The sequence below is a fragment of the Stenella coeruleoalba genome (genome assembly GCF_951394435.1).
Source record: "Stenella coeruleoalba genome assembly, chromosome: 18".
In the NCBI taxonomy this organism is placed as follows: Eukaryota; Metazoa; Chordata; class Mammalia; order Artiodactyla; family Delphinidae; genus Stenella; species Stenella coeruleoalba.
This window is the reverse complement of record NC_137164.1, coordinates 46,091,649-46,103,707: the sequence shown is the minus strand read 5'-3', so window position 1 is coordinate 46,103,707 and position 12,059 is coordinate 46,091,649. Positions and strand designations below refer to the sequence as shown.

General features: G+C 34.3%; 1 protein-coding gene across 4 annotated transcripts in view; it reads right to left on the bottom strand.

Moving 5' to 3' along the window:
* The window catches only part of PIBF1 (progesterone immunomodulatory binding factor 1), a 212,324-nt gene that overhangs the window by 55,710 nt on the left and 144,555 nt on the right, over positions 1 to 12,059 (bottom strand). For 3 of the 4 annotated variants that reach the window (XR_013824935.1, XM_079903403.1, XM_079903405.1), the window contains exon 14: positions 10,057 to 10,159. Coding sequence is in view for 3 of the 4 variants with exons in the window: in XM_079903403.1 (XP_079759529.1) it covers positions 10,057 to 10,159 (103 nt within the window). In the remaining variant the exon portion in view is untranslated. Of the gene's footprint in view, positions 1 to 2,627; positions 3,226 to 10,056; positions 10,160 to 12,059 lie in introns of those variants that run through there. The other variant, XM_079903404.1, reaches the window with a different exon arrangement.

The window sequence follows — 12,059 nt, the reverse complement described above, 5'->3', positions numbered from 1 at the left end:
CCTTCCCGGACCAGGGCTTGAACCCGTGTCCCCTGCATTGGCAGGTGGATTCTTAACCACTGCGCCACCAGGGAAGCCCTGCTCTTATCTTTATATTCCAGTAAGATATTTTGCTCTCACTGTTTAACAAAAAAAGAACATAAAAATTCTTGCATACGTTGTTCGATTGGAGAATTTTAATGTTTTTCATTTATCATTGTAAAACCAAGGACAATTTTATAACTTTTTTGTACGTAGCTGTTACATGCAGGGCAATCTGTCTTTAAGTAGGGATAAATTACTCTAAAATAAATGAATCCTAGATAGTTTTCCCTTCAAGTCAAGCGTCTGTTTGTTTAAATAAACTTCTTGTTTTTTTTTAAAAAATCTAGAAACAATAATTACTTGAAAGGGTGTGGTGAAAAGGGAACCCTCCTGCACTCTTGGTGGGAATGTAAATTGATACAACCACTATGGAAAACAGTATTGAGGTTCCTTAAAAAACTAAAAATAGAACTACCATATGACCCAGCAATCCCACTACTGGGCATATACCCTGAGAAAACCATAATTCAAAAAGAGTCATGTACTAAAATGTTCACTGCAGCACTGTTTACAATAGCCAGGACATGGAACCAACCTAAATGTCCATCGACAGATGAGTGGATAAAGAAGATGTGGCACATATATACAATGGAATATTACTCAGCCATAAAAGGAAATGAAATTGAGTTATTTGTAGTGAGGTGGATGGACCTAGAATCTGTCATACAGAGTGAAGTAAGTCAGAAAGAGAAAAACAAAATACTGTATGCTAACGCATATATATGGAATCTAAAAAAAAAAATGGTACTGCTGAACCTAGTTCCAGGGCAGGAATAAAGAGATAGACATAGAGAATGGACTTGAGGACATGGGGTGGGAGGATGAAGCTGGGGCTAAGTGAGAGTAGCATCGACATATATACACTACCGAATGTAAAATAGTTGGCTGGTGGGAAGCAGCAGCACAGCACAGGGAGATCGGCTCCGTGCTTTGTGATGACCTAGAGGGGTGGGATAGAGAAGATGGGAGGGAGGCTCAAGAGGGAGGGGATATGGGGACGTGTATGCATATGCCTGATTTGCTTTGTTGTGCAACAGAAACTAACACAGTATTGTGAAGCAATTATACTCCAATAAAGATCTATTCAAAAAAAATCTAGGGCTTCCCTGGTGGTGCAGTGGTTGAGAGTCTGCCTGCCGATGCAGGGGACATGGGTTCGTGCCCCGGTCTGGAAAGATCCCACATGCCACGGAGCAGCTGCGCCCGTGAGCCATGGCCGCTGAGCCTGTGCGTCCAGAGCCTGTGCTGCGCAACGGGAGAGGCCACAACAGTGAGAGGCCTGCGCACCCCACAAAAAAAAAAAAAAAAAAAAAATCTAGCAATCTAAACTTTTGTAACAAATTACCTGGATTGCATTAAGTGCCTCCTAAGTACAAAACTCCAGGCAACTCAATCCATTTGGTCACTTGAGATTGTGCATGTCCTTTTTCTAAAATTAAGTTAGCTATAACAGATAAATCTGTAAGTGCTTACACTAGAGGACAAGGCCTTTGTGAAAAAGGGTGTATACCCTAAGAGGGCAAGACCATGCCTCCTTTGTTTATCAGTGGTTGAATACAGTGGGAGTTTGATAAATATTTACTGAATGACTAGAAAGAGAAAGAGCAAGAATCTGGAGTAAGGAGGTGAAGGAAGACCAATTCTTGTTGGTAGTAATGTGGCATAATTTATGATTTAGCCTAGATTTTCTACTGTTTAATAAACTCCACATCGACACTCTTAACTAACTTGGTGGTTTCTTGAGAATTAGGTGGACATATACATACACACAAAAAAGGAAGCCAATTAACTTTCTTCTCTTTTACACTGGGCCAACTAATGAAGCAATGGTCTGAAGACACTGGACATCAAGCATTGAAGGACAGTGACCCCTGAGACATGGGAAACAAAGTGAGCCCAGCCCCACAACTGCTCCAGTTTACTGCATGGAGAGAGTTTCCAGGCCATGGTGCAGGGAGAGAGAATCAAGGCAGAGCCTGCCAAACTCCTTGAATTAAGGAGCTGCTGCTAGAAGAAGAACTTAAGGTGGCTACAGTTCACATGGCAGAGTGCTGAATAAAAGAGCTGCACAGAGAAAGAACACTAAAATTTGAGAATTCACATGGGCACTGAACAGTGCATGTGTGTAAAGAAGCTACGAGAGCCTGAGACAGAACCACTGAAAAGATTAGGAGGAACAATCTCTGAAGATCACACAGGCCAGGAATTGTACTGTTCCCACCAGCCAAAGTAAGAAACCTACTAATTCACAGGACATGGGGTATAGTAACTAAAAGACTTTGGTCTCAGCAGTAGGGAAAACAATTAGCCTTAAGATGAACACTTCTTTGTTTATAAAAGCAAGACTTGAAAGGACAAAAAGTTTTCCAAGAAACTTAATCATGTCTGAGAAAAAAGCTTATAAAAACTTATAGGCATGCAAAGAAGCAGGGCAATATGCTATATAATAAGATAAATCAATATAATTGAAACCAATCAAGAAATGACACAATAACAGAATTACTAGATGAGGATAACAAAACAGTTATTGAAACTGTATTTCATATGCTCAAGAAAATAAACTTTGAAAAGGTTAAATAGAAACCTGGAAGATACAAAAGAGATCCAAATTGAACTTCTAGAAATGAAAACTATAATATCTGAGATGAAAACCATAGTGGACTGGATTAACAGCAGATTACATATTGGAGAAGAAAAACTTAGTGGAATTGAAGACTTAGTTAGAGAAACTATTCAAAAGGAAAGGAAAAAAAAAAAGGCTGCAAAAATTGAACAGAACATCGTTTGTTCTATTGTAGGACAACTTCAAGCAGCCAAATATATGTGTAATGGAGTCTCCAAAGGGATGAGAGAGGGTAGGACAGAAAAAACATTTGAAGAAAGAACGGCTGAAACATTTCCAAATTTGATGATCTTACGGAGAAAAGAAGTTTGACAAATCTCAACCACAAGAAACATGAAGAAAACAACAGCAAGCCACATCTTAATCAAATTGCTTAAAGCTAGTGAAAAAAAGAAAATCTTAAAGCAGCTAGAAAAATAAGACACATTACCTAGAGAGGAACAAAGGTACAGATGACAGCATATTTCTTGGTAAAAACAATGTAAACTAGACGAGAGTGGAGCAACATCTTTCAAGTACTGAAAAAGAGAGAGAGAGGGAAAAAAAGTCAACCTTGAATTCTTTACCTAGGAAAAATATCTCTCAAAAACAAAGATGAAAACAAACAAACAAACAAAACAAAGATGAACCCAGCAATTCTTAGGTGTATACTCAAAAAAAAATTAAAATAGGTAGTTAAGTATAGGGTGGTTGTCCTCAAATGTTCATAGCAGCATTATTCACAGCCAAAAGATGGAAATGACCCAAATGGCCATCAAGGGATGAATGGATAAACAAAATGTGATATATCTGGAAATCTGCTACAAGAGTAGACTTCAGGTGCTTGAGATTATACTACATATATCTTTAACTTACCACCATCCAGTTTCATGTCATATTTTACTACCTCACGTATAGTATTATACATTATACACAGTATTATACAGTATTATGTATAGTACATTATAGTGAGATGCTCACACCACACACACACACACACACACACACACACACACACAAGGTAAGTATGTGAAGAGATAGGTATGTTAATTAGCTTGACTGTCGTAATCATTATATGTATCATCATGTTGTACACCTTAAACATATACAATTTTTATTAAAAATAATTAAAAAGTAAAATGAAAAAAGCAAAAATAAAAATTCAAGTTGCAAAACAAACAAAAACTCCCAAAGGTGAAGGCCACGAAACTTAAGAAAAGACAGATAACTTCAACTTCATCAAAATTGAAAACTTTTGTGATTGAATGAACTAACAAGAAAGTAAAAGACAGCTCACAGAACGAGAGAAAATATCTGAAAATCATATAGCTAAAAGGATTTAATATCCAGAATATATAATGAACTCTTATGACTCAACAACAAAAAGACAAACAACTCAATTTAAAAATAGGCAAAGAACTTCAGCAGACATTTCTCCAAAGAAGATATACAAATGGCCAATAAGAACACAAAACAATGCTTAACATCATTAGTTATAAGGTTAATGCAAGTAGAAATCACTACAAGACACCACTTCACAGCCACTAGGATGGCTAGAATTTAGAAAAACACAAAAAAATGAAAAATGAGCATTGGCGAGGATGTGAGAAATTGGAACCCTGGACATTGCTGATGGGAATGTAAAATGGTGCAGTTGCTGTGAAAAAGTTTCGTGGTTCCTCAAAAAGTTAAACAGAAGTTATTGTGTGATCCAACAATTCTACTACTTAGGTATATACCCATAAGAACTGAAAACACATGTTCAAACAAACAAAAAAATTGTACATGAATGCTCATAGTAGCACTATGTACAGTAACCAAATGATGGAAACAATAAATGTCCATTAACTGATGAACAAAATGTGATATATTTGTACAATGGAATATTATTCAGTCATAAAAAGGGATAAAGTACTGACAGATGGTGCAACATGAATGAACCTTGAAAACATTACACTAAATGGGAGAAGCCAGACACAAAAGGTCACATATTGTATGATTCCATTTATATGAAGTATGTAGAACAGGCAAATCCATAGAGACAGAAAGCACATTAGTGGTTTCCAGGGGCTGGAGGGAGAGGAGACTGGGGAGTGAGTGCTTAGTGTGTACAGGGTTTCCTTCTGGGTGATGGGAATGTTCTCTAACTAAATAGTGATGATGGTTGTACATTACAAACACAACAAAAGCCACTGAATTGTACAATTTAAAATGGTTAAAATGGTGAATTTTACTCCAATAAAAAAGAGTGAACCCTTTCAGTCTATTTGGCCATAGTAGCATAACAAGAGAAACATGTTTTAATCTTTACTTTTGTTAAGAATAGATAGAAATGTAAAAAAAAAAAAAAGAGAAAAAACCAAACAACAAAACAACAAAAAGGTAAAATAACTTTTTGTAACATACAGAAGTGAAAAGAACTCATCACCAGCAGACCTGCTCTATAAGTATTGTTAAAAGAAGTAGATGAATCAGAAGCAATGTGATGCCAGGTAGAAATTTGGATTTACACAAAGGAATAAAGAACACAGGTCATGGTAACTATTTGGTTAAATGTAATACATTTTCTTCATATTATTATACTTCTTTAAAAGATAAAGTAAAAATGATAGCAATTTAATGTGAGGCTTATACATGTATAAATAGAATATGTGACAATGGGCGCACAAAGGCTGGGTGGGGACATAGGAAAGTACGTATTATGGTACAGTTTTTAATCTATGCATGGGGTAGTAAAGTATGACATGAAACTGGGTGGTGATAAGTTAAAGATGTATATAGTATAATCTCAAGCAACCACTATAATAACAAAGAGCTACTGCCAATCAGCCAACAATGAGATAAAGTGAGATAAAGTGATAAAAAATATTCAGTTAATCCAAAAGAGGGCAAGGAAATAAAAGGGAGGGGGGAAGGATAGCTAGGACAAATAAAAAACAAATAGCAAGATAACAGACTTAAAAATAACCATAACAATAAACACATTAAATGTAAACGTTCTCCAAACTCCAGTTAAAAGTTGTATTTTGTCAGACTGGATAAAAAAGCAAGATACAATTATATATGCTGCCTATAAGACAACTGTAAGACATAAACAAGTTAAAAGTTAAAGGATGGAAAAACACATACCCTGTTAACACTAGTCAAAAGATGTGAAACTTTAAAATAAAAACTAAAAAATAACACCACTAAGAGAAATTAAAGAAGATCTAAATAAATGGAAAGATATAATGGGTTCATGGTCATAATATTCATATTATTAAGATGCCAATTTTCCTCATTTCATCCACAGACTCAATGCAATCCCAATCAAAATCACAGAGAGCTTTTTTTTTTTTGTAAAAATGATTATAGAATTCATATGGAAATGAAAAGGACACAGAATAGCCAAAAAGCTTTGAACCTGAACAGAGTTGGAGGACCAGTGCCACCTAATTTCAAGACATTATAAAGCTACAGTAATCAAGATGGTGTGGTACTGTCATAAAGAAAGACAAAGAGATAATTGGAACAGACAGAGAGTCCAGAAACAGACTCACACAGATTTTTAAACTGATTTTCAACAAGGGTCTTTTTTCAACAAACGATATTAGAACAATTTGGTTTTAATATGCAAATAAATGAAGTTCAATCTATATCTTACACACTTAACAAACGTTAAAAATGGATCACAGGGCTTCCCTGGTGGCACAGTGGCTGAGAGTCTGCCTGCCGATGCAGGGGACACGGGTTCGTGCCCCGGTCCGGGAAGATCCCACATGCCGCGGAGCGGCTGGACCCGTGAGCCATGGCCACTGAGCCTGCGCGTCCGGAGCCTGTGCTCCGCAACGGGAGAGGTCACAACAGTGAGAGGCCCGCGTACCGCAAAAAAAAAAAAAAGGAAAACACATATAAAAACACTGTGACCCTGAGTTAGGTAAAGATATTTTAGATACAACACCCAAAACGCAGTCCAAAAAAGAATGAACTGAAAAAATGGACAAGATAAAAACTTCTGCTCTTCAAAAAACACTGTTAAAGAAATGGGAAGACAGGCCATGGAGGGGGAGAAAATATTTGCAAATCATATAGCTGATAAGAGACTTGTATCTAGAATATACAAATAATTCTCAAAACTCAATAATAAGAAAATAATCTGATATAATGAGCAAAAAATTTGAACACTTCTCCCAATAAGAAACAACAAAGGGCAAAGAAGCACATGAAAAGATGTTCAACAATTATGAATCATTAGGGAAATGCAAATTAAAACTACAATGAGATACCACTACACACCCATTAGAATGGCTGAACTTAAAAAGACTGACCATATCAAGTCTTTGCAAGGATGTAGAGGAACTAGAACTTTCATAGGCTGTTGGTGGAAAGAGTAAATAATACGAACATTTGGAAAACAGTTTGGCAGTTTCTTAAAACATTAGATACCTACTACATGATCCAGCTATTTCACTCCCAGGTATTTACCCCAGAGAAACAGAAGCATATGTTCATATAAAGACCTGTACATGGATGTTCACATCAGCTTTATTTATAATAGATAAAAACTGGAAATAACCCAAAATATCTACCAACAGGTGAATGGATGAACAGTTGTTGTAAATTCATACAATGGAATGTTACTCAGCAATGAAAAGGAATGAACTATGGACAAATCTTGAAATAATTCTGCAGAATGAAAGAAGACTTAAAAAAAGTAGTGTGTGCGTGTTTGCGTGTGTGTGTATATGTATGTACATAACGTATATATTGATTCCATTTATATAAAAGTCTAAGAAATGCAAACTAATCTACAGTGACAGAATGCAAATCAGTGGTTGCTTGGGGACAAGGTTGCGGGTGGAGAGGGCTGGGAGAGAGAGATTCCTAAGGGGCTCTTTGGCGGTGACGCATGCATTCATTACCTTCATTTTGGTGATTGTTTCATGGTTATACGTGTCGAAAGTTATATTGTACAGCTTAAATTTGTGCAATTTAGTTTATATCAATTATGACTCAATAAAGCTGCTATAAAAGGAGTATTTGTTTTCATTTTGAATATTTTTTAGCACTTTAATTTTGGCAATTCATTTATGTATAATCTCAGACATATTTTGAATAGCATATAAATTATTGTTAATTCTAATATCAGTCATTTGAGTTTCATCTCCATATTATTCTCAAAAACTCCAAGCTAGTTTAAATATATAACCTGCTCAAAAAAATACAGATTCTGAAAAACTTTCCTTCTCTGTTTTTTTCACCATCTATCATGAATAGTCTATTGGTATAGAAGCAATCTAATAGTACCATCTTTCAGCTAATTAGTTTATGTCATTGTTTTTCAATTTAAGCAAGCAATTTTTGTGAGGCAGACAAAAGTAAAATCCATGGAATATTTCAAATTATAACGCTTTTTTTTTCAATCTCAAGGGAAAAATTATATGCTACAGTCAGCACAGACCTTTTAATTTAGGGTACTGATTCTCCATATGTCTTACGAAAAAATTTCAAACACACACAAAAGTACAGAACTGAATAATGAATCTATATGTACCTGTCACCAAGCTTCAATCATTATCAACATTTTGAGATTCTTGTTTTATCTATTGAGCTCCCCTCACCTTTTCATGGAACATTTTAAAGCAAATTCCAGGTATCATACCATTTCATATCACAGATATTTCAATATTTACATCTTTTTCTAATATGCCAACAGCTTTCTAAAAAATTGCCTCACACAAAGTTAATTATACTTCATTACCAGAACACTTAATTTCTTATGCTTCTCCCCTACAATTTGTATAGGGGTGTGTCCCATTTAGAAATTCTTGTTTCATTAACTGAAGTGCTCAGGAAGATGGTTTTTAAGAAAAGCAATATAAAGACATATGTATAAGTTTATAGGAATGTTAATATTTTTAAGAGAAATATTTTTGATAGGTTATTCTGAAATTAAAACAAACACGAGGGATCTAGAATATATTAACAAACAGAGGTTCATTTGTTTCTTTAGTAATTCACTTATTTATATATCCTTCCATGGTTCCACCCAGTTCCAAGCCAGTAAGGGAGCTGGCTTGTAGCAGTTTGTGAGAGATGGCTGGTAAAGTTTTTGGAATTTTGTGAGCTGGTTGTTAAACATCACTATTATTAAAAATTATTTAGATTTTTAATAAAACAAATTTTATTAAAAAACCCCAAATACTCAAAAACTCAACAATTTTAATTTTACTATTATCTATGCTCTTCAGTTTACATGTCTATTGTACAATATCTGTGTGGTGGAAACATCATGTTTGCTACTGAGCATCTTTTCTCTACTCCGTGTTTAGTAATGTTATGTTGGAGGCCTGAAGTTAGTCATGGTGGGAATATTTATGCCACAGATATAAGCAAATGCTACAAATTAGAACCATCCCTCACACCCCTGCCTGGACAGCCTGTTGTTAACAGTGGCCAGCACAACACTGCTTCCACCTTGAGCATTAACTCTGAGTCAGGTACTGGCGTCACATGATATATTTCTTGTCTTTTGAAATTTGAGCATAACGATCCTTCTAATGTTACAGTATTAAAAGCACATTAAATAGAAGGCACCAAATAGACAAATGTGAATAGGTCTGTAGGAAAACAAATGCAGAATACATGGTATGTATTAATAATTTTTAATATATGCCTTTAAAGTTCCTTTATTATAAGATCCAAAATATTAACACAGAGAAACTTGTTATGCTGAAGCTCAGGAAATAAAGAACCCTAGGGAGGTAGCATCTTTGGTTTGAATTGTTTCATTACTTGAATTTTAGAAGCATATAAAGTGTAATTAGATAGTGATTAAATAAGAAGATTGGAAATACTATATAAAATGTATATATATTCTTTAAATGATACAATAGAATGCTAAGAAAAATAATTATGAATCTGATTTTTAAAGAATAAGTATAATTTGGGAACTATCATATACCAAAGACTGTGAGAGCTTAAGTGTATACCAAGTCAAGTGTGTTTAATAGATAAGTGATTTTTTATCAAAGAAGGCAAAAAGAAATCTATTTTAAAAATGAGGTTTTAGTTAAAAACTTAAAATGCTACCAAAATTTGCCAAACTTGTTTTGCCAGTTGATATTTGCAGAAATCAAAGCTTTGTCTGTCTAGTCTGCATTTATATTTAGTCTGGGCATTTAATCTCTCTTTTGATCTTAGGTTTTGCCATACACTTTAAGTTGTTTTATAAGGCTTTACCATTAAGTTAGTTTCATAGCTTGTAAAATCATCTTATACTAGCGAACAGCTTATTTTAAAACTGCTCAGAAAATACATAAAGGAGTAACAAGGAATTAAAATGAACACTGTGGTTCTTTATATGTGTTTCTTTTATTTAGGTTATTTACCTCTTGTGAAAGCTGTGTTACTTGGTTCTTTTGATGTTCCAGGTCTTTTAGAACCATCGAGTTTCGTTTTTCTAACTGAAGCACTCTTCTTGCCAAATGGACACTAGGAGAATGGAATAAGAAAATTAATGCTTACAAAAGAGGAATACTATCTCAAATACTCAAAATGTGTTTGTGTGCTTGAAAACTAACCATTTCCTAATAATACTTAAATATTAACAGGAAAAATATGGAGTCGAATAATATTTTCAGGTGTCAACAGTGGAAGACCAATATCCCAACAACTCAAAATTTGAAAGTAACATTAAAAATCTGCATAATAATGTAACTGTGATATATTGATTATCACAGTAATAGTTTCTAGCCCTTGCTATAAAAGTGGAAAGTTACATTATGATACTTGCTTGAAAAGACCGCAAGAAAGCAATTCACAGCTTTTCTTCATTTTTATAAAAATTTACCATTTACAAACAAATAAGGCAATTAGTTGAAACAGTAACTAACAGCATCAGTGTTTTCCTCAGACAACATAATGCATTTTATAATACAAAACACAACTGAATAGATTTTCTATTGAAAAAAGAGATGGAAAAGATGTCTGAAAAGTGGAGACAGATGTCTAACAGTAAAGGCAACAATTCTGTATTAAAAGAAACCACTAAAAGATCACACTGTGATCATCACAAGATGATCACAACTTATTGTATTGAGTGTAATCTTTAGTATTTTAAATCACATTAAATGTAAAATGTCCCAATTCTACTTTTAAGACATAATTAAGAAAAAAAGGTTTAGCTATAAGAATCATAAAATCATCCCTACTAACCACTGGGGCATAATTCTTTAAAAAATCTGCTAATAATGTTGAGAACAGATGTTGCTCCAAAGCCCCTCTCTGTAATTCCAGAAACTTAAAAATTTAATATTTATCACATTTTCATATTCTATGTGACTTAACCCATTAATCTCTGAATTGCAAAATCTGTAGAAACTGAGAAGGCAGATGTTTTACAATGACAAGAAGTAAAATATTTTTGTTCTAAAAGAAATTATAGGACAGAAATAATTCCATTGTATTTCAAATATTTCCTAACATCAGATAAAGGAATTCATACAAAACTCTGAAAAAAAAAATGCTAAATGTCACCCTATACATCTATTTCTAAGAACTTGTTATTCCAAATGAAAAAGATGAGTTCTTTTGTTATACAGTGAATTGGGTAGCTTATTTAGATATGCTCATATCTAAATTCCTATCCTTTCAACTGGCATAAGATTTTGCCTTAATAATCAGTTGGAGTCAGAGATGGAAAAGACACAGTCCCGTTTTCTGTCAGTCATTTTTTTTTTTTGCGGTACGCATCTAGGCTCAGTTCCTATGAACTAGATTGGAACTAGATTGATGTATCTAGTTCCTATGAACTAGAATAAAAGTTCTCCAGTGACAGAAATTTTTTTAAAATTTGTTTTCTAACGTATTCTAAGTGCCTTGGAGAATACCTGGTACAATAATAATCTGTTCAGTAATAAACTGTTCAGTGAATGAACTTTATACAAGACCCCCTGTTTCTTTATGCCCTAGCCAACACTGGGCAATATCAATCTTTAAGTTTTGCTAACTTTACATATAAACAATAGAATCTTATTTTAAATTAAATTTGTGAGGTTAAACATCTCTACATTTGTCAGACATTTGTATTTCTTATTTAATAAATTGATGTTTATGTCCTTTTACCATTCACTTCAAATCTTACCTACGTGGTTAACTCTATTCTACATCTAAATTACCTAAAAATATCACGGCCTCCCAAAATCTCAACAGAACCAACCTATTTTCCATTAATGTCTACTGTGCTTAATGTCCCATAAACATGTTTTGTATATTCCTTCCACTGTACCTCTGTTGGTCCTCCAGTCTGGAGAAGATAGGTTATTCCACTGATTGGGAGCCCAGCTTTTTCTGGAAGGCTCTCTCCGAGGTCCACTTCCTCCATTTCTGACCA